The following is a 22,700-nucleotide window of genomic DNA, read 5'->3' on the forward strand; positions in this document are numbered from 1 at the left end:
CCCACCCCAAGAGAGAAGTGTGCTTCTGCAGCTCTGGCTCACATCCATGAGAACTTCCTTGTTGTGTTTTGCTCCTTGTAAATTATGGTGGCCTGTGGGTGCAGCAAGCGTTTTCCCAGCCAGCAAAATACTTTGTGCTGACCCTGTCTATTGTGGACCTTAGTTACCTGCTATTACTGCTCCATAGTTACAGCATGCCATACATTAGCATGGAATTAGAGTTTTATAATATTTTTTAATGAAAATGAAGTCTGTTCCATGATTTAATCTGGAAGCACTGAGTCTGAGTTTCTCTAAATCAAATCACCACTAATTTTTTGTGTGTGAGGTCTACAAAGGCCCTTTTTCTTGTAGCTAGTATGGAAACATATACTTTTATATGCTTGGGCAGATTTGATAATGCCTTAAATGCTCTCTCTCTCTCTCCGTCCCTCTTTCTTAATTCATAAGGAACTTGAAACTGGTGTGGTAGACCTCCTAATTCCTTCCCCAAACGCAACAGCTGAAGTCGGCTACAACAGAGATCGGTAAGTGGCAAGGTGTTCTCTTCTTTAAAAGGCTGCTGGTCTCTGAATTCAAGGCAGGCCCTGTTGAAATGAGTGAGGGAAGTCCCTGTGATTTTAGTAAAATCACCTAGGTATTAAGGGGAGTAAAATGTTGGATGTTGGCTCTGGACTGTAAAAGGTAGACAACTGGATGAAGGCCAGCTAATTGCAATCAGGATTCTGAACTTAATTGCCTGAGTTGGATCTGCAGCTGCCCTCTAGTGATATATTTGCAACCCACTGTCAGCGAACCCAGACTCTGAACTATACAGCAGCTTGTAAATCAAACCCATGGCATGCAAAGCAGCTATGTATGCTGTTGGGATAAAAGTTCATTTAAACACTTTAAAAGGTGTTTGCATGAAAATTACTCCAACACTGAACCAGAAGAGACTGGGTTGTCTTAAACAAAACTAACCCTTATTCATAGAACATAATGCAGTAAATTGCCCCCACTTATTGAGGCAGTCACATGATAAGCTCAACATGGCAGAATCAAAGGACACTGTGATCTTGTGTTTATGGAATGGCATAAAAATATTGAAAATAAGATAAACTTACGTCAACTTTAGCATCTTAAAAATGGTTATTCATATTATTTTGTGCCAGATTTCAGGGCATATGCCACAAATAGCTTCAAAAATAATTTGAACAAGTTTGTGTTTGGAGTATAAGATTCCCCACCAGATTGGCCCATGACAGCCTCAAGGATTTGAGTTGGTGGGCAAGCAGGTGTTGTATTTATTTCTGGGCACAAAACAGCACTTAAGTGATGCATAGTCCCTTGAGTCCTGTGATACACTCTCGGATCCTGACTCTTTGGGTACCCATTCTAGTGAAGCCTGTGTATTGACATCACTCCTGTGCCTTGTATCTTTTCAAGGTTCCTCTTCAACCCTTCTGCCTGCTCAGATGAACATCTGATGCAGTTCAAGTTCCTGGGCATTCTGATGGGTGTGGCCATTCGTACCAAGAAGCCTTTAGATCTTCACTTGGCTCCCATGGTCTGGAAGCAATTGTGCTGTATCCCACTCACTCTGGAGGACTTGGAGGAGGTGGATCTTCTCTATGTGCAAACCCTCAACAGCATTCTTCACATTGAAGACAGTGGGATTACGGAAGAGAATTTCCATGAGGTAAGATAAGCAGTAAGCCTCTGTCCACCTGTTTCCACCTCCTGAAGTCAGCATGCTAGATGCTGCCATGCAAGATCATGGCCCTGGAGTTGAAAGTCATATACTTAGATTGGGGGCACTTGTAGAATGAGAAGTAAAAAGAATGCATAGTTGGAATCTAAGCTAAGGTAGAAATCAGTCCATGCGTAGTAGTGAAATGATAAATATGGACTTTTTGCAAGGTTGGCCACAACTCCAGTGTTAAAAGTGTTGTTCTTTCCAATTAGATGATTCCTTTAGATTCATTTGTTGGCCAGAGTGCTGATGGAAAAATGGTTCCCATAATCCCTGGTGGGAACAGTATCCCACTTACTTTTTCAAACCGAAAGGAGTACGTGGAAAGGGCCATCGAGTACAGACTCCATGAAATTGACCGGCAGGTGAGAATCTCAGATGTATTTATAAGATTTTCATTTATTTCAATAGCTGTTTATAATTTAAAATTTTCCCTAATTTTGTGACTGCTTTCTATTATGAAGACTTTTGTGTTGTCACTTTGCTGCATCCAGGGGTCCAGTGGTTTGCCCTCTGAAAGTTTATAGTCAAATAGGCTCTCACCTGGATGCATCCGGAAGATAGTTTTGAAAAATATTTTCAATTGATACAGTAGAGTGGAGAAAGAGATTTAGCAAGATACCTCACAGTTAGTCCAATCTGTGCTGCTGGAGTATGCAAGCTCTTAAGTTCCACATCAAGACTAGTTCTTCCTGTCAGTCAGCTCTTTGAAGCTCAAAAGCAGACTATATGAAATTAACAACAACAAGAACAACAACAACAACAACAACACACTAAGCTACTTCATTAACATTACTTGAGCCAACCAAAAGTGTTTTTAGTCTACGATTGCAAGAATATAGTTCTCTCTTAGGGAAGTACTCCATAAAACCTGCTTCTTAACAAACACATGCGGAACTCAATGCATATCCTTTTTTGGAATATCACTTGATCATTGACAATGAATCTAGTGTTCCTGTTTTTCTCAAGTAGTACATACGTACATATATAATTTTATTTATATGCCAAATTTACACGGTTCAAACCATGCTCAAGGCAGCTTACAACTTGAAATACTTAGCTACAACAGAAGTCATAAACAAATAAATATCAAGAAATAGACAACCAAACTGAACAATTTGCACACAGCACAAAAAGATCTAAAATAGATACAAAAAAACCCCAAAAGCTAGAACAGCAAAAGGGGGGAGGTGCAGCTTTTAACAACACTGCTGTAGTTACACACAAGGTCATACCATTTCTGGCCTAGCATTCCCTTTTTGAAGATGTATTTTAGTTATATGATCTACCAGCTACCCATCCCAAAATGTGTTTTCACTGACTGTACTTCAGATTGTGTAGTTGCAAAGTAGAGATCTGTGTGCCGCTACTGAAATCCATCTCTCTGGGCTGCAGGTGGCTGCAGTGCGAGAAGGGATGTCGTGGATCGTCCCGGTCCCCTTGCTTTCTCTTCTGACTGCTAAGCAGTTGGAGCAGATGGTCTGCGGAATGCCAGAAATTTCTGTGGAAGTTCTGAAGAAGGTTGTACGGTACAGGGAGGTTGATGAGCAGCACCAGCTGGTACAGTGGTTCTGGCACACCCTGGAAGAGTTTTCGAATGAGGAGCGTGTCCTTTTCATGAGGTTTGTGTCAGGAAGATCTCGCCTGCCAGCTAACACAGCGGATATCTCTCAGCGTTTCCAAATAATGAAGGTCGACCGGGTAAGGTCCCACTTTTCCTCCTCTTTATTGCTGTCCTGTCTTAGTCTGGCAACCGAAAGCTAGTAATCACTAGACACTGAAACTTTTGAACACGTAATATTGAAAATGAAGGTAGCCTACTAGATCTGGCTCAACTGACTTAGAATGTTTATGTAAATGCTAATCTTGAACTGACAATGCCTGTGCAGGAGAGTGGATGAAGAACTTCCTTTAGATCAGGGTCAGGGAACCTGCGGTCCTTTGGATGTTGTCTGTCTCCATCACCCCTAGCTACTGGCCATACTGACTGCGGCTGCTGGAAATTGGAGCCCAGCAACATTTGGGAGGCCCTCACAGGTTCCCTCCTTCATGCTGCAGATGAAGGCATTCAATTCTCACTTGAAACAAGGCTCCCTTGAGAAAAACCAGTTGTGGTGAAGCACAACTTGATGGTGCAACGTGCCAAACGTAGCTATTCAAAGGACTAATGAAGTTGCCCAGCAGAGGAATCTGGCAGCAAACACCAGCTCACAAGGAAGGTTGGACTTGGGAGCTCTTTTTTTTTAAGTGGTAGAGCCCCTATTGGTTCCATTGAGATCTTTTCCTCTTGTGTTCTGTTTGTGGAACCACTGGGGAGGTGACAGATGTGTGGTGTTGGTGAAAGGCCTCTGATGGGGATCTACAGGAGAATGTGGGGTGGGGGGTGTCTTTCCTGTCATCCTATCACAATGACAGCTAGTTGTTGTTTTTGTATAAGATGGATCTAGATCTCGCCATAGAATAGAAAGTGATCTTTAGAAGCTGGGCTGTAGGCATCTCTCTTAGGGTGTATTTTTTTGAAATGGGGGAGAGGTAGTACAAATTATATTTCCAGTTTGGAAATCCCACACTCAACACTGCCACCGCCCCTATGAGTTTCAGGCTGGCTATCTTGGTCCCCATACACTCCTCTGCCAGCTTCTGCCCTCCAGTATGTATGGCAAAGTGAGGGAGTTGGGAGGAAAGGATGGGAGGCAGATACCTGCCTGAGCTGTCCCTGCATTGCCAATGCAAACTCTGGGAAGGGTGGTTTTTAGAAGTGAACACTGGATTCAGATGAATCTTGAGCAGAAGAATCCCGAGCTTTGGGGTTGTTCAAGGGAAGGTATTTCCCCCCTTGAATATTAATATTAATATCAACAACAATAACAATACCATTAACACCAGGAAGAATAAAAAATATTGGGTCCCCAAAGTTTCTGTCAGCATTGCAGGATCCAAGTATGTTTGGAGGTCTTTATTGCACAGAACTGGAAATAACAGTGGCGCCTCGCAAGACGAAAATAATCCGTTCCACAAGTCTCTTCGTCTTGCGGTTTTTTCGTCTTGCGAAGCAAGCCCATTAGCGGATTAGCGCTATTAGCGGGCTCAGCGGATCAGCTGTTAAGAGGCTTAGCGGATCAGCTGATAAGCGGCTTAGCGGCTTGGGGAAAAGGGGGGGGGGAGGAAAAAAACCCCGCAGGAACTCGCAAGACATTTTCGTCTTGCGAAGCAAGCCCATAGGAAATTCGTTTTGCGAAGCACCTCCAAAACGGAAAACCCTTTCGTCTAGCGGGTTTTCCATCTTGCGAGGCATTCGTCTTGCGGGGCACCACTGTACAGTGTTACCTGCTATTTCCTCTCACCTTGCCACTTGTTAATGTTGGGAAAGAGGGACCTTGGAGCCAAGAGGAGCCTGCCTGGCTGGGCCTTTCTGACTCTTAAGAGGGTTCTTAAAAAAACAAACAGCCTAGGCTGCTTCCTTTTCTGCTTAACCGTCTTCCTTTCTCTTCCTCTCCACAGCCTTACGACAGCTTGCCTACCTCACAGACTTGTTTCTTTCAACTGAGGCTCCCACCCTATTCCAGTCAGCTAATCATGGCCGAGCGTTTGCGCTATGCAATCAACAATTGCAGGTCTATAGATATGGACAATTACATGCTGTCCCGAAATGTGGACAACGCTGAGGGCTCAGACACAGATTATTAACTCTGTGGACAAAAATCATCTGCCTTTTTCGCCCATGTCAGATTTCAATGTTGACACCATTTTATGGTAACAATAGATGTTTTAGGAACATAAACAGCTGCCACCTTTTTAGTTACTCTAAATGTAACAAAACTTAGATGTGTTTATTTTTTTGTGACTGTAAACAAAAAAAAAATGCAAAAAGTGAGATCAGTAAGGGTTTTCTCCCCCTCCCCCTCCCCCCATATTTTTGTTCACTTTTGATAAGTTTGCATGGAGCCTTTCTGGTGCATTTTTGTTGGGAATGGTACATTTTGTAAACCCTCCCAGTGAACATGAAGAGTTGTACATTGTGTATAATTGTTCATTAGAAAGGACAGTTTTACATGAATATTCATATATTTATTTTTGTTTTAATTTGAAATGCCTGTCCAGGGTTCCTTATGCAGAGAAAATAAAGCAAATTCAAGAACTGAACTGTGGTTTTGACAATATTTGACATGGTGCTGACCCAGAACTGTGGCTTGCCATTTGGGTCTCCAGTTTGTCTTCCACAGTATATTAATTTCCTTAAATGAGGTTGACAGCTGAAACCGGGATGGAGGCTTCTGTAATCTGGCACATGAAACTACAGGACTTCCAATGAGAGCTGGAACATCAAAACAGGACATGTGCTTTGTTCACTCACTTTTGTCTTATGGCTCAACAATTAGTCTTAATTGTGCAGCTGTGGATGCAGTGCTACTTTTTCTTACAGTCCCAGAGGAGTGGTAATCTGAGAGGGCTTTCAAAGGAAGGTAGTATAAAAGTAAAGAGTAGTGAAGAATTGCAGTTAATAGATCTACATGATTTGCACTAAGAGACACGGTTTAAGCCATTGTAAGGTAGCAATTTCCTTTGTCAGTTTTTGAGGTATTTTTGAGATTCCAGTAAATAAAGCAGCTGGGACCCTCCACCTCACACCAGCCCAAGGCTAGTAATGGTCAGGGAAGAGTTTGGTGTCAAACAGCTGGAGGAACCCAGTCGTTCCCTGCCCAAATGGAGGAAAAAATGCATTCTCACAACATCAAGAGCGGGTTCTTTCTGGATCTTACTAAGTAACCTTAAAAAAAAAAAAGCACAAAAGCCAAAGCACTTTATGAAACTGAACACCTAATGTTCCCAAACCATCAGGAACTGTTCCACAGCCCCCACCCCCCACTTAACAAATTCCTCTGGCTCTGCAAACTTTTCAGTCAGCTGTGAGGTTGCTAGTTCTGAGTACCTAACTCCAGGGGTTTGACATTCTCACAATTTAGTGAGTTTGTGCATGAGAACAGCCAGGTGACTGTATGTGCATGGTCACCATCTCACAACAGAAAGAGCACAGAGCCCGGCAGCTTCTCTCTTGGCTTAGTGCCACAGCAGCTTCTTGAACGCTCTTTCTGCAGGAGAGTTGCTGCCTGGCTTTTTGTCTGGGATCATGTCTGCACTTCTCTCTGCTTTTAGAGAGAGCAATGGCCGATTTTTACGGACTTGCTGCAAACCAGCCTCAGTTATATTCCTGCAGAAGTCCACATGTAAAATTTCTAAAGACGTAGCGTAGAGGATTACAGCTTCCAAAGTCCGGTCAGTTATCTGGACACAATTTTCAAGTTGGAGAGTGCTCAGACAGGAGCAGCTCATCAGAAGCAGCGTGATACAGTCGTCTGTGACATGGCCACATCCAGACAGCATCAAAGACAGCAAGTTGGGGCATCTGAAAGAATGAATGCTATAGGTTAGAAAAGTAAAACGTAAGCCACACAGTGCTAAAGTCCTCTACCCCTCACTCCACTGAAGCCAATTCAAACTCTGATCCATATCTATATGAAGCAGAAAACATAGCACTATTTCAAATGAGACTTTATACTGACCATGTTCTCTAGGAGCAAACAGCCCATAGTAATAAATTGCATTAACAATGGCCATTAATTTCCCTCTAACGTACAACTTCCCTGTTTAGGAAAGTTTTTAATATTTAATGCTGTATTGTTTTTAACACTTGATTGGAAGCCGCCCAGAGTGGCTGGGGAAACTCAGCCAGATGGGGGGGGTATAAATAAATTATTATTATTATTATTATTATTATTATTATTATTATTATTATTATTACAAAACCCTCTCCAAACCATGTATGTATAGCTATGGATGTAACTTAGGATAATGCTTTAAGCATCTAATCAAGTGGACTTTCTAATTCCAGGGTGACTAATTTGGGAGCTTCAGTTTGGTAATGATGATGATATTTTTTTATTTATATTAACAGCTAGAGGGCCATGAATTCCCTTTCCCTGCTCCAGAAAGCTTATGCCAGAATAAATTTTAATCCATTAGGTTCCACAAAACTGTTGCATTTGCAGCATCAGACCAATAGGGAATATCCCTCTGCAGCATCTCCCAATATTATAATCTAGCTAACCTCAAAATTTTTAGAACATATCAAATATAAGCTAGTTAAACATACGGGGAAGGTTATTCCAACTTAAGTGAGGTAAAGTCATGCAAAGGTGAACCTGCTGGATCAGACCTATCATCTTACAGCATTCCCTGCTTGCATTCTGCCCAGCAAGAGAGCAGAAGCCCTCCTGATGTTTCCTAATAACTGGTAGCTAGAGGCAGAATATAGCCATCACAAGTGCATGGAGGCTACTTCTCTGCCTTGCAGTCTTAGGAAGACTTCACCATTCAGCAACCTAAGAGGAGGGTGCATACACAGATTGGCTACTGAAGCTTTTCTGCTGTTCAATACCAATCTGTGTGAATGGACCCTGTTAATGTAAGGGCATCTTATGCCCTAATATTTGTTAGTCTTTCAGCTGCTCCAGGAGTTGGGAGAATTGCTTGATAGACCTCAGATTGGCTGTGTAGAACACTCTACCCCACAAGCTCAGGTTATTGAAATTTTACTGAAGAACACAGAGCAACATTCAGAGCCAGGTTATACACATCAGAAACTGTGTGTGCTTACGGTCTCTGGCTTCATGAGCTGTATTCTATAACCGGATCAAGTACAAAATTTTGATAGATGAGAAGAGTAGAGGGGGATTTCCCCTCCCAGATTTAAAAATATTATGAGGCAGCATGCCTGGTATGAATGAAGGAGTGGGTGGAATTTAAAGATGCGAGGACTCTGGATTTAGAAGGATATGACTTGAGGTTTGGTTGGCACAGTTATTTGTACAAGAGTAAACTAAAGTAAGTGTAAGAGTAAACTAAAGTAAGTGTAAGTTTACAAGAGTAAACTAAAGTAAACTAAAGGAAGTGATGCTATTCCAGCTGAACTATTTAAAATTTTAAAAGATGATGCTGTTAAGGTGCTACATTCAATATGCCAGCAAGTTTGGAAAACTCAGCAGTGGCCAGAGGGATTGGAGAAGATCAGTCTACATCCCAATCCCAAAGAAGGGCAGTGCCAAAGAATGCTCCAACTACCGCACAATTGCACTCATTTCACACGCCAGCAAGGTTATGCTTAAAATTCTACAAGGCAGGCTTAAGCAGTATGTGGACCAAGAACTCCCAGAATTGCAAGCTGGATTTTGAAGGGGCAGAGGAACCGGAGACCAAATTGCAAACATGCGCTGGATTATGGAAAAAGCTAGAGAGTTCCAGAAAGACATCTACTTCTGCTTCATTGACTACGCAAAAGCATTTGACTGTGTCGATCACAGCAAATGATGGCAAGTTCTTGAAGAAATGGGAGTGCCTGATCACCCCATCTGTCTCCTGAGAAATCTCTATATGGGACAAGAAGCTACAGTTAGAACTGGATATGAAATAACTGATTGGTTCAAAATTGGGAAAGGAGTACGACAAAGCTGTATATTGTCTCCCTGCTTATTTAACTTATATGCAGAATTCATCATGCAAAAGGCTGGACTGGATGAATCCCAAACCAGAATTAAGACTGCCGGAAGAAATATCAACAACCTCAGATATGCAGATGACACAACCTTGATGGCAGAAAGTGAGGAGGAATTAAAGAACCTTTTAATGAAGGTGAAAGGAGAGCGCAACATATGGTCTGAAGCTCAACATCAAAAAAACTAAGATCATGGCCACTGGGCCCATCACCTCCTGGCAAATAGAAGGGGAAGAAATGGAGGCAGTGAGAGATTTTACTTTCTTGGGTTCCATGATCACTGCAGATAGTGACAGCAGTCATTAAATTAAAAGACACCAGCTTCTTGGGAGAAAAGCAGTGACAAACCTAGACAGCACCTTAAAAAGCAGAGACATCACCTTACCGACAAAGGTCCATATAGTTAAAGCTATGGTTTTCCCAGTAATGATGTATGGAAGTGAGAGCTGGACCATATAGAAGGCTGATTGCCAAAGAACTGATGTTTTTGAGTTATGGTGCTATAGGAGACTCTTGAGAGTCCCATGGACTGCAAGAAGAACAAACCTCTCCATTCTGAAGGAAATCAGCCCTGAGTGCTCACTGGAAGGACAGATTGTAAAGCTGAGGCTCCAATACTTTGGCCACCTCATGAGAAGAGAAGACTCCCTGGAAAAGACCCTGATGTTGGGAAAGATGGAGGGCACAAGGAGAAAGAGACGACAGAGGACGAGATGGTTGGACAGTGTTCCCGAAGCTACCAACATGAGTTTGACCAAACTGCGGGAGGCAGTGGAAGACGTGCCTGGCATGCTCTGGTCCAGGGGGTCACGAAGAGTCGGACACGACTAAACAACAACAATAAAGTACATAAAGGCTGCTTCAACCATATGATTAGGAAGTCTACACAATGTATGGAGTAGGTACTGAGACCTGTTAGAAAGAAAGAACCCATGCTGGGTATCCCCAATAGAGGTGGTAGCAATAAAAGATCAATCTGGAGGAAAAATGGGGGACATGTAAGGACTTACTGGAATTTAAGGATGACACTACCAGACTCAAAAATTGAGAGCTACTAACAGGAGTAGTCACACACTGGTTTCAGTATACTCAAGCAAGATATATATCCTGCTAACATTTTAAGTTGCTTACTATAATTTTTCAAATACTCCACAATTTTTTCCTAATCTTCATTAAAGACCTTTTGTTCCTGCTGTTATTCTATCAGTTAGTCTAGCATTAATTTCATCTGTCATTCTTCCTTTGTTGGTATTGTGCCCTCCTTTCATTTTTTTAGCGTACACCATTCAGGCTTCCGTTGTTGCATACATTAAAATATTTTTCAGATCACTGGGTATACCTGAACCAATTATTCCTAAAATAACAGCTTCTGGTATTTTTATAAAAGACCTTTTCACCCAAAAAATAATTTCATTATAAATCATCTCTCGGAAGCCTTTCACTACTTTACATGTCCACCACATATGGTAGAAGGTACCTCAATTTTCCTTACACTTCCAGCAGTATCTAGTTCTGACTTATACATCTTCGGCAACTTACTAGGTGCTAGATACCACCTATAAATCATTTTCATACTTTTAAAATTATTATTATTAATAATACCCCACCATCTGGCTGGGTTTCCCCATATAATTCTCTTTTAATGTATAACACACAGTAAATTTTAGTTCCATAGTTTATCCCATGCACTCAGTTCACTATTATATTCCTATATCCCTTGCCTTATGTATCATTCCTGGTTTTACCAGCACATATTTTGTTTCCCACTCTAATAACAATTTATACATTCTAGAAATCAATTTTTCTGTGTTCTCTATAACCCCCTTTCAAATTGTGAGCTTTGATTCATAAAACCATTTTTTTGATTTTGAACATTTCATTCAATTTTAACTAGTCCCTCCCTGCTTCTGTAATGTCCTCATATTTCTTAATCTTTGCCTCTGTAAAGTTCAAAAACTCTGTGTTGCCCAGTCTCAGTCCATATTTCCTTTTTTCAAGAAGATTGCTTCTATGGGTGAAAGCCATAGAGGGGTTTTCCTTTCCAGCAGGTTTTTGTATTTTTCCCACACTCTGGAAGGAGTGACCTTTTTGCAGCTGTGGAATTAGTTGTACCTTGTCTTAGGCTATCAATAGTTAATCTTCCCATAGTGAAATGAAGGAGGGGCCCAAAATTTGTTTGCTTTAGCTGGAGGGCGATAACATCCATTTGAAAACTGCTTGGAGTAGCTGGCCAATATAAAGCACATGCTGGAAATTCCAAAGCATAGAAGGCTGCTATGCCTGATTTGATTTTTTCACCTTAAAAAGATGTTGGAATGGTCCCATGGAGAGGAAATAAGGGATAAGAATAGGAACAACCCTACTAGAAATATTGTGTTGTACTGCCTGTTACAATGATTGAAGAGTACTCAAGAAATGCATGTAAACAAAAGTACTGTGATTCTGATGCGAAACCGCAGAAAATCTAAGAGGAATCAGATCGTACAACTGCAGCCTATGCAACACCCATCTATCACAGAAGCCACCCGTTTTATGAAGCATTTCACAGCCCAAGAACTTACCTGTTGCAAACTTGTTGTAAAAAGTTATTGACTATGTGCTCGTGGGTCTTGCAGATGTTCTGCTGCAAGGTGCTCTTCATCCAGTTCTCAACGTTGCACACTTTGACTTGGCTGGAATGCCAGCAGATGGAGAGGTGGCGCAAGGCTGGTCCCAGAACAAAGTTGTTCTTGGTCAGTTCTGCAGGAGAATGAAAATGCAGCAGAGGCCATAACGAGGGATCCTGAAAGACCCTGAACAACTTAACACAAGTCTGGGCTAAATTTTTCCTGCTCTTTTTATCCAAAAAGGAGAAGATGTGCAGAAGGCATTCCCAATTCATCTGTGTGATATGCATTGCCACGGAGTGGCTGTAGGGAGAAGGTGTGGTATGTTTCAGCCACAAGACAGGAGGCCTGAAGGGCTTCCAAGTCACTTCTGGTCTCTTGCACAAATATGGTGTGGAATGGAAGCTATTTTTGGCTTCCAGCTGGCAAAGGCGTTTCAAAAAAGGGCAAGGATCAAGGGGAGGCTGGCTGCAGACTCAGTCTCTTCTCCCCATGGAATGGCTAGAGCAGGAGCAAAATGGCTTAGTTTAGTCAAATCTTGCCTTAAAAGGATTTGCCTCCGAGACTATTCATGTTTAGGAGGTGGTTTCTGCTTGTTTAGAGCGCTTCCCAGCCCACCCCTCTGTTTATGTCACATGCTGGATAAAGCCACTGCTTCCCCTGTAAAAGGTCTGAAGCTGGTTCACATCATACCAGGGCAGCTCCTGATTTCAAAGAACGGCTGTGCACCAAAGGCAGCCCACATGGGGGAAGACAGCCGAGATTTACACATTATATAAATCCACTGAGATTCTACAGTGCAAGTTTAAGACTCTCTGCTTCAAAGCCCTGGATGAGCAGCACCTAGTATGCTGGACAACAGCTGGATGCAGTCATTACTTAAAAGTCAGTAGCTCTCAAATGATGGAGTGGTTATTGCTAGCGGGGGGGGGGGGAGGGGCAGGTTCTGTTACTTTTTGTTGTGAAGGTCTCATCATGTTGCAGAATGGGACACTTCAGCTACATAGTTCATGCATTTGGTTAAACAGACATGAGAATTAGAGGAAATTTCCAGAGACTTCCAAGAAATGATGAGAGCTCTGAGCTTGGTTAGGAGTTAAAAGGTTCACCCTGTCATTTGTGAAGTAGTTCTGCCCTCCTACCTTGCTGCCTGCCTGGATGAAAAACTACAGAACTGAAGCCCACCTTCCCATTGCTTGGGTGTGCCAGCTAGAAGCTGCTTTAAGGCACCTGCTCTGGCACCCAAGGCTCCAGCTTGGCCTTTGTTATATTTAAACATCTCCAAGGACAGACAGACCCAGCCTGTGAGAAGAAAAGATCTGGGCAAAAATTAATCCATTCAGCTCCTTTGCATCTTGAGAAGGGAAGGCAGCCGTATCGCTCCCTGTGTCCTCTTTGATTCATTATTGCATCTATATCTCACATTTCCTTCAAGAAACTGTCTTGCCCTCTTTTTACCCTCAGAAGCACCCTGTTTCTTTTCCAAATGTGATTTTGGTTTTAAACGCAGTGTAAGGTAGTCTCTATGGGAGTATATGTATTTAATTACGGGGTATCAGAGTTTTTAGGGCGTTAACCAGGCTGGGATAGCTGGCTTGTTGGTTTTTGAATGTCTGGTGTAGATTTTTTCAATTTCGTTGCACTGCATGGGACAATGACAATAAAGATTATTGTATCGTGATGTAGCCCAGTCACCAGGGAACTTCTCTGCTGAGTGGGGATTTGAACCCTGGTCACTCATCGGCTAGTCTGACACACAGACCACATGCCCTGCAAAAGCCCATCTGGGTTCTTCATGAAGCACAACCCATAGCCCCAAGTGAAACTTATTCCTTTAAAAAGGAACAGAAACTTCAGTGGAGGTACAAGAGAATGGAAATGAAAGGAAGCCGTTCCTCTTGGAGCCCCTTCCAAGAACCCCTGCTGGGGGAATGAGAGGCCGTCATTGACTGGACAGGGGCTGTTCTACAGAAAGGCTCCACACAGCTGTTCTAAATGATCAAGGATGCAAACACACAACAGCTGACTAAAAGAAATAATGCAATCTTTGTATTGAGTCTGCAAAGGGGAGGAACCTACAAGAAATATTTAGCCAAACATACTCTGCGTACATAGAGATGCCATATGTCTGGTTTTTCCTGGACACGACCTCTTTTTTATGGTCAAAATTTCTCTCCAGGCAGAATTTATAAATTTGGCAAAATGTCTGGGGTTTGGTGGCTGGCTGGAGCGAGGAGTTGTGCACGCAGCAGGGGAGAAGCGGCAGCAAAAAGGAGCTGTCAAATCCGGGTTCCTGCTGGAGCTAGTGTGCTTTGCTGGGACTTGGCTGGCAGGTTAGAGCCGCAACGCCAAAGCCACTTCCTCCTCCTCCTCCTCTTCCACACCACCCTCCACTGGTCAGACTTAGGGAAGAAGGAAACATTGTTTGTGCGTATGGAGCATGGGATTCCAGAGTGAGGGAGGCAGGCATATCCCTGGGGAGAAGAGGGAGGAGGACTCAGGCTCTGAGGCTGCAAAGGATCTTCCGCTGGAGCGCAGCTCCTGTAGCTCCCCTGCCCCCCTGGCTGCATTGGGCCCTGGGCATGTGGCCTCTGGGTCCTTCTGGTCTCCCTCCTTAACTTAGCAGTGGTGAAGAGTTTTCTGGAAAATTATCAGTGCTTTAAGCTGATTGGAATCTAACATTTTTGGCTTACATTTAGGAAACAAAACTGAAGTATGTCATGTTCTGCATAATGAACACAAACACTGGAAGATTTCCCAATAACCTAAAAGTATTAGAAATAATATTTAGGATTAAAAAATAAAGAAAGCTTACTTAATGTGGTTTAAATGTTATATTCCAACAGTTTCAAAGCATTACTAGGATATTGTTTTTCTTTGAGTAATTGTACATATTTTGATACGTGATTGTGCTATAATAAAATGTTAACCACTTAAATGTATGCATGTTTCCTTAGGAGGATAACCTAAGGAATGTGTCCTCTTTTTTTTTTGCTTTTCAAAGTATGGCAATCCTGGTATACAAGTATGATCCAGTTCCGGCCTTGAAAAAAACCTGTTCCACCAGCTTTTACAAAAAGTTCCCTGCCAGCTTTCCTGGAGCTTTTCCAGGAACTTCTGTCAATTCTTACTTGCCCTGATCAAAAATGTAAATCTAGTTCATTAAAGGGCTCGTCTTCCAGAAGCTCAGGAAAACTGATTCTCACACAATGAGCACAGAGAGAAAAGACTTTAATGGCAAATCTTTCAGAGGAATATGTTCTATGAAGGAATTTGAATTGTGGCCAACAATCCCCTTCCGAAATGCTCATCAGTCCTCACCGAGGATTACACACAATATTTTAATGGCAAACAATCACAGCTATGGCACTAGAACCCCAAGGCCCCTCTCATGCACGCAGGCACCAAAGGGTATTCAAGATGCATATCACCACTCCAGTGAGAGCGAGAGAGTGAAAGAGAGAGAACGGGGGGGGGGGGGGAGAGAAAAGCACCACACTGCCATTTCCAACCAGTCACCACAAGTGCCTGAAAGTCTGACTGCCTCTTACCTTTGTAGTTGGGTCTTAGTTGCCTAATCCTTTTGTCTGTGGAATGGAAACACTCTGGTCCATCAACAGAACTTCCTAGGCATAGCACCTTTGGGGTGGTGGTGGTGGACCATTTGTGAAGCAGACAGGCTTCATCTTGCAGGAAATGGGGTGGGTGGAGGGGGGTAAGACAGGGCATGGTTCCCAACAACTACACAGGGGAGCAACCTTTAATTGGGAAGTGTTGATAACTAGCGTGAACTAAGCCAGTGCTTTTTCAGAGAGCATCTCTAGTGCTTACCTATGTTACCAGCTGCACATTCCTGCCCATAACTGTCACTGGCTGGCAGTGCTACACCTGGCAGCTGAGGTGGCAGAACTGAAAAAGTCCCCCCACCCTCCCCTTTAGACTCAGGTTATACAAACAAGGGTAAAAATAAAATACTAATCCAGGCGCAGTACACACTTTGACTGCTTCAAATCTGTCACTTTGACACGACTCACTGAGTATAATCCAGCGGATAAGGAAATCTCCACCAGGAAGAGAAATAACTTGTGTTGCCACAACTCACTGATTAGACATTTGCATTTGCAGGGGTGGGTGGAGCTAAATTAGGAAAAGGCTTCTTTGTCCAAACTGACGTGCCTGAGCCACCGCACAGCCGGCTTCAAAAACAGGAACAAGTAAGTGCATTGCATTTCAACTGCCACATTCCAAAAAGAAAGAAGGTCTTCACACAGGGGAAAGATACCATGACAGAAAAGGAGGAGGGGAAGAGGGAGGCAAAAGGTGGAAGAGAAAGGGGAGAAATGAGAACCAGACCCAGCTATTTAACATAGCCAATTTTTAAGAAAGGCACATTTACATTACTTTCTGAAGCTTCCTCCTTAATTCCAGCAGGAGCTGGTGCTGAGGAAATATAGCACATAATGTGACCTGATGTTTTCGCTCTGCCTCCTCACTTAAGCAGATGCTAATTCAGGGTTATAATCCCAGGGAACTTGATCATAACCCTACCCATGGACCCTTTGGGCATCACTGAGGTTCATTACAAACTCCAGCGACCTGATTCTCTTCTCTAATTTGAAACCCTGGAGTGAGCATAGCACCACAAAATGGTGCTATAATTTCCTATTGGGTGTGTGAAAAAGCAATCAAGTATGTGTAAAGCACATGGGCACAATCTGAGGGGGCCAGCCTCTCCTCAAAATAGCCAGAGTTGCAAGAGAGCACCCTTCTGTTCATTTGAACTAGTCAGTGAGAGCCAAAATCCCTGCTGGGCTGGGCTCCTTACAACTGTAAACCAAATCTGCAGCAACAAACCACAAGATGCAGAGCAAAGAAATGCCAACAAGGAACCCAGGATTGCAATGCTGCAACAGGGATTATTAATACTAGTGAAGACTATAGTCTCTACATTTGCAGTCACCCAAGACTGCTGCTTCCATGATACAGGGATGGCAATTTTACCTATTCCATTCTACCTTCAAGGCATCACAAGACAAAATGATGCATGATAGTATTACGAGATGGATTATACACACAGTTCTAATCTTAATGGAAAGACTAGCAAATCCTGAATTTTCTCAGCTTTTTTATAGCTTAATCGCTGTAGAACACTAATCTTTCCTCTTGCTTTAAAGGAGAAATGAAAAAATGGAGCAAATTCCTATGATAAACAATGAAGCCAGCTACTAAAGTACAGAGAATTTTGAAAGAAAGCAGCCTCCATAGACAAAGAGTAGCAGCGATTACATGGCCTGTTGAATGAGGCCACAATTCATACACTCCTTTTCTTTTTACAGGCAGCCAAACAACTGTCCACACATAAAGTGTTTGGTACAAGTCCTTGATCTTAAGAAAAAAAGCCTTCCCAGACAGCTGAAAGCCTCCAGACTATTTCATAATTAGGTACACAAATGTGCTTTTTAGAAGGATTCAAGTTTCTTTGATGTAAATGTGCCTTCAGAAAGCAAACTCCAACATTGATATACAATGATATACAAAGTCAAACAACTAAAGTAGCTCTTGAAACTATATATAAAAATTGGGTTGAAGTAGCAAATGAGGTGGTTTTTTTTTCCTGGTATGACTAACAACAGTTAGCTTGTGTCCATGTTAACAAATCAAATACTCTACTACTGACAAAACCAGAACCCACAAGAAAAAAAATGAAAAGTGCACAATGAAATCAAGAGTCTTGGATCAAGTATCTGTGGAGGATTGGAAATGTTTTGTCTGATGGACTTGATATGCACAGGGCAGGAAGAGGTATTAAAGTTTATCAGATGCTGATTTGGCCTGCCGGTCTACATAGAAGAGAATGTAAGCCTTGGCCTTCACCACCGTCTCCTCATCAGTCAGTGTCACGGTGCTGTCATTGAAATGGAACCATCGGCCTTCATGAGTCGCATAGGCTGTATAATGTCCAGAGCCAACCCTGAGAACATCAAGAAACATAGCATGAGGGAAATTAACCCACTGTTTTCTATTTTAAAAATAAGGCTAACAGGTCATGGGGAAGGATCCTGGTTTTAGCTATTTCCCTCATCTTAAAATACTTGCCATGCCTCAACTGCCTTTTCCTGCATTGGATACATCCAAGGCAAACACTGATATGAAACATTTCCAGAATGTCTTCTAATGCTCAGGAGCCTTAGGCACATAGCCATGCAAAGATAAACGTAGCCTGTTGGTGGAAGAGGTTCTCTCCTCCTGCTCACTCTCAAGGCTGGGCTTATGCAAGTCTGAAGCATCCACTGGGAAAAGTCTGCACCTCTCCAGTCCTGCCTGCTCATCCATTGGGCGTGCTCTCCATTTGTTTGGTCTTCACTGCCTTACTTTTTGACTAGAATACTTCTCTACTTCTATTCGCAGCACTTAGTTAGCCAAGGCGGAAAATGGCCGTCTCCTTAAATTTGCCAGCAGTTTAGCCCATAATCAACCAGCTAGGGTCTCCACAATGCCTGGTGCATGAAGCAAGAGTGGCTACCTCTCCCCATGTCACAGAGAAAAATAAGTATGACTTATTTAGTTGATGCTGTTGGCTTATTCAGGAAGAACCTCCGGCCCTGTTTTTGCCAGAGGCTATTCAGCACTGCATTTTCTTTTTCTGTTGCTACAAGCAGGAGCCCTTTTGGGGTCATGGGACTTGCCCAGGGCCACGTAGCAAGTGGAACCCACATCTCAGGCCCAAGTCTAACAGACCAGCCACTAATCAGCCTACATCATTTTTGAGAGTGTAGCCTGGTCAGTTACAGTCAGACCATATAATGTGAAGCCAGCTGGGTTGTAATCCATTCAGGGTCTTGGGAAAGAACCAAGATCCCAAACCACATTTAAATACAGTGGTGCCTCGCAAGACGAAATTAATTCGTTCCGCAAGTCTCTTCGTCTTGCGAGTTTTTCGTCTTGCGATGCACGGTTTTCCATAGGAATGCATTGAAAATCAATTAATGCGTTCCTATGGAAACCGCCTTCCCCCGACCTCTTCTGGCTGGCGGCATTTTAAAATCGCCCGGGACAGCGGAGGACTTCTCCGCTGTCCGGGGCGATTTAAAAGCCCCTGGGAAGGCAGGCAGGGGGGACAAAGGCTTTCTCGCCCCGCCGCTCGGCTTCGGGACATCGTTCCGATGCCGGGCGGCGGGGGGAGGCTTTCCCGCCCCGCCGCCCGGCTTCGGGACATCGTTCCGATGCCGGGCGGCGGGGGGAGGCGTTCCTGCCCCACCGCCCGGCATCGGGACGATGCCCCGAAGCCGGGCGGCTGGGGGAGGCGTTCCTGCCCCACCGCCCGGCATCGGAACGATGCCCCGAAGCCGGGCGGCTGGGGGAGGCGTTCCTGCCCCGCCGCCCGGCATCGGGACGATGCCCCGAAGCTGGGCAGCGGGGGGAGGCTTTCCCGCCCGGCCGCCCGGCTTCGGGACATCGTTCCGATGCCGGGCGGCGGGGGGAGGCGTTCCTGCCCCACCGCCCGGCATCGGGACGATGCCCCGAAGCCGGGCGGCGGGGGGAGGCTTTCCCGCCCGGCCGCCCGGCTTCGGGACATCGTTCCGATGCCGGGCGGCGGGGGGAGGCGTTCCTGCCCCACCGCCCGGCATCGGGACGATGCCCCGAAGCCGGGCGGCGGGGGGAGGCTTTCCCGCCCGGCCGCCCGGCTTCGGGACATCGTTCCGATGCCGGGCGGCGGGGGGAGGCGTTCCTGCCCCACCGCCCGGCATCGGGACGATGCCCCGAAGCCGGGCGGCGGGGGGAGGCATTCCTGCCCCACCGCCCGGCATTGGAACGATGCCCCGAAGCCGGGCGGCTGGGGGAGGCGTTCCTTTTTTTTTTTTAATATAATTTTTATTGAATTTTCAAATTTTAATACAAAGCAAAAAAGAAAGAAGAAAGAAAGGAAAAAGAAGAAAGAAAAAAGAAAAAAAAGAAAAAATAAACACAAATAGATTCTTTCATAACCCTCTTTCATTGACTTCCCCCCACCCCCACTCATGCATCCCAATTTTCAAACTTAATTCAGCAAGTTCTTGTTTCCTTTCTTAAACCTCTTCTTATTATATTTAAACTTAATTCCCTTTATTAGGCCCAACTTATTTATCCCATTTTCTTATATACCTTAAATTCTTTTTCTAAGATCGGTCGAGGTTCTTATACCATAAATTTCCCCATTTTCATATTAAAATATGAATCAAAATTATAAAACCCAAAAATCATAAACTAGTTTTAAAACTTTCTATTTTCCCCCTCCCTCCTTGTCCGGATATCTGTCCCTTCCTAGATATCTGCCCTCTTATAAAACTCCTAGCCCGGATTCCTCACATCTGAGGCCTCTAACACCATTTGAGTCTCTCTCTGCCTGTTTTGTTGATAGTCCTTCTTATTGATCTTCAAGTCTCGAGGGGTGTCTAATGCAGTCTCTTCGCCTTTGGGAGGCGTTCCTGCCCCACCGCCCGGCATCGGAACGATGCCCCGAAGCCGGACGGCTGGGGGAGGCGTTCCTGCCCCACCGCCCGGCATCGGAACGATGCCCCGAAGCCGGGCGGCTGGGGGAGGCGTTCCTGCCCCGCCGCCCGGCATCGGGACGATGCCCCGAAGCTGGGCGGCGGGGGGAGGCTTTCCCGCCCGGCCGCCCGGCTTCGGGACATCGTTCCAATGCCGGGCGGCGGGGGGAGGCGTTCCTGCCCCACCGCCCGGCATCGGGACGATGCCCCGAAGCCGGGCGGCGGGGGAAGGCTTTCCCGCCCGGCCGCCCGGCTTCGGGACATCGTTCCGATGCCGGGCGGCGGGGGGAGGCGTTCCTGCCCCACCGCCCGGCATCGGGACGATGCCCCGAAGCCGGGCGGCGGGGGGAGGCTTTCCCGCCCGGCCGCCCGGCTTCGGGACATCGTTCCGATGCCGGGCGGCGGGGGGAGGCGTTCCTGCCCCACCGCCCGGCATCGGGACGATGCCCCGAAGCCGGGCGGCGGGGGAAGGCTTTCCCGCCCGGCCGCCCGGCTTCGGGACATCGTTCCGATGCCGGGCGGCGGGGGGGGGCGTTCCTGCCCCACCGCCCGGCATCGGGACGATGCCCCGAAGCCGGGCGGCGGGGGGAGGCTTTCCCGCCCGGCCGCCCGGCTTCGGGACATCGTTCCGATGCCGGGCGGCGGGGGGAGGCGTTCCTGCCCCACCGCCCGGCATCGGGACGATGCCCCGAAGCCGGGCGGCGGGGGGAGGCTTTCCCGCCCGGCCGCCCGGCTTCGGGACATCGTTCCGATGCCGGGCGGCGGGGGGAGGCGTTCCTGCCCCACCGCCCGGCATCGGGACGATGCCCCAAAGCCGGGCGGCGGGAGGCTTCAAAAGCCGTCCGGGGGCTTTTAAATCGCCCCGGACAGTCCCGGGGCGATTTAAAAGCCCCCGGTTAGGCAGACTTTTGCCCCCCCTGCCTGCCTAACTGGGGGCTTTTAAAAGTCTTTGCCCCCCCCCTGCCTGCCTTCAAAAGCCGTCCGGGATAGCGGGAAGCGCTTCCCTGCTATCCCGGACCGCTTTTAAAATGCTGGCGGTGGGGAGCAAAGCCTTTCGGCCCCCGCCGGCCTTCCTGGACCTCTTCTGAAGTCCGGAGGGGGGGGAAAGGCTTTGCTCCCCACCGCCAGCATTTAAAAGAGGTCCCCGGATATTTCCCTACGGGCTTTCGTCTTGCGAAGCAAGCCCATAGGGAAAATCGTCTAGCGAAGCGTCGCAGAAACCGAAAAACCCTTTCGTCTTGCGGGTTTTTCGTCTTGCGAGGCATTCGTCTTGCGGGGCACCACTGTAGTTCTAATTCTGAATTATCTTTTTGTGTGTTAATTTATTTTGACTCCAATCTAGATCAAGAGGCATTTGTCTTCTAGATATGAGAGCTCTCCTTTTGAAAAAAAAATAACAGCTCCTCTGACAAGAAGCTGCTTCTCACCTGGATGACTGCACTTTTAAACAAAAAATCAAATGTGACCAGCTACCTGTCATGTAGGAATTAAATGGATTTCCATTTCATTTAAGTAACTCAAATAAGATTGTGAAGTATAAAATTTCTATCAGGACCACAGACAATAATTTCAGGCAAAGTGTTGCATCTATTTATTGATTTGTTAAACTTAAAATGGGAATTAACAAGATAAGCAAAGCTAACAAGGTCATTCTGCATAGATTAGGTTGACATAGCAAGGCTCCCTCTCTAGTCACCACTTCCAGTCGTTCCCATACATTCTTTTTCAGTTAATGCCTGGTTCCCAGTGGAGTGATGCAGGTTTTACAGCAGAGGAGCCTTTCAATCATCAACTCAGAAAGGCAAAAGAGCCTTCAGGGTGCAATCATACTCACCCTGAACCGTGGTGCACCACCACAGCTGCAAGGTCATACAGACAGCTTTCTGGACCACTGTTTTCTGGCTGCAATTGGGAGGGGGACAAGGAAGAGAGACAAGAGAAAAGAGGAATTGAGAATTTCCCAGCAGCATTCCAGGGCCCCTGACTAGCAGCTCCCCGTGACAAGTCACTGTACCTCTAGCAAGTAACATTTCATGTCTAGGCCTCTCAGGGGAAACTCAACATACGTGTCCACTTTGTTCCTCAGATAAGCTGTCCAGTGAAAGCGTTTTAGATGTAAGCACAGCACCTGTGGAATTGAAAATGGCACATAAGCCGAAGGTCATGCCACAAATTCCTTAATGGAGGAGTACTTTAAAAACAACAGACCTGCCACTTCCTCTGCATGTGAAGAGCATATCATAGCAAAGTAGCTGTCACATTTATATCCACATGATCCTAGC

At 45.4% G+C, this 22,700-nt stretch overlaps 3 protein-coding genes across 23 annotated transcripts in view; 1 reads left to right on the forward strand and 2 right to left on the reverse strand.

Moving 5' to 3' along the window:
- The window catches only part of HERC1 (HECT and RLD domain containing E3 ubiquitin protein ligase family member 1), a 111,393-nt gene extending 105,515 nt beyond the window's left edge, over positions 1-5,878 (forward strand). For all 19 annotated transcript variants that reach the window (XM_081887524.1, XM_081887536.1, XM_081887528.1 and 16 more), the window contains 5 exons: positions 451-527; positions 1,429-1,681; positions 1,948-2,100; positions 3,131-3,436; positions 5,237-5,878. In XM_081887524.1, the coding sequence (XP_081743650.1) occupies positions 451-527; positions 1,429-1,681; positions 1,948-2,100; positions 3,131-3,436; positions 5,237-5,422 (975 nt within the window). In that variant the 3' untranslated portion in view covers positions 5,423-5,878. The remainder of the gene's footprint in view (positions 1-450; positions 528-1,428; positions 1,682-1,947; positions 2,101-3,130; positions 3,437-5,236) is intronic.
- On the reverse strand, positions 5,782-14,972 carry FBXL22 (F-box and leucine rich repeat protein 22). The gene is made up of 2 exons (XM_081887824.1): positions 11,846-14,972; positions 5,782-7,139 (listed from the first exon to the last, which is right to left on the reverse strand). Exons 1-2 carry the CDS (start codon positions 12,178-12,180, stop codon positions 6,794-6,796), a joined length of 681 nt encoding a protein of 226 aa, XP_081743950.1. The 5' UTR covers positions 12,181-14,972; the 3' UTR covers positions 5,782-6,793.
- Positions 14,973-15,104: 132 nt separating this feature from the next.
- Positions 15,105-22,700, reverse strand: part of USP3 (ubiquitin specific peptidase 3) — a 44,178-nt gene continuing 36,582 nt past the window's right edge. For 2 of the 3 annotated variants that reach the window (XM_081887717.1, XM_081887718.1), the window contains exons 13-15: positions 22,433-22,546; positions 22,253-22,320; positions 15,105-17,861 (exon numbers count right to left, since the gene is read on the reverse strand). In XM_081887717.1, coding sequence (XP_081743843.1) covers positions 17,696-17,861; positions 22,253-22,320; positions 22,433-22,546 — 348 coding nt within the window. In that variant the 3' untranslated portion in view covers positions 15,105-17,695. The remainder of the gene's footprint in view (positions 17,862-22,252; positions 22,321-22,432; positions 22,547-22,700) is intronic. The other variant, XM_081887719.1, reaches the window with a different exon arrangement.

Source organism: Podarcis melisellensis, assembly GCF_964234715.1.
Source record: "Podarcis melisellensis genome assembly, chromosome: 14".
NCBI classification, from domain to species: domain Eukaryota; kingdom Metazoa; phylum Chordata; class Lepidosauria; order Squamata; family Lacertidae; genus Podarcis; species Podarcis melisellensis.

What these genes read in the sequence shown, in the direction of transcription:
- FBXL22 (XM_081887824.1), bottom strand. Translation starts at nt 12,180, where the DNA reads ATGCATATCACACAGATGAATTGGGAATGCCTTCTGCACATCTTCTCC. An exon ending in TTACAACAAGTTTGCAACAG is followed by an intron (nt 7,140 to 11,845) that starts GTAAGTTCTTGG and finishes TCATTCTTTCAG; the next exon opens with ATGCCCCAACTTGCTGTCTT.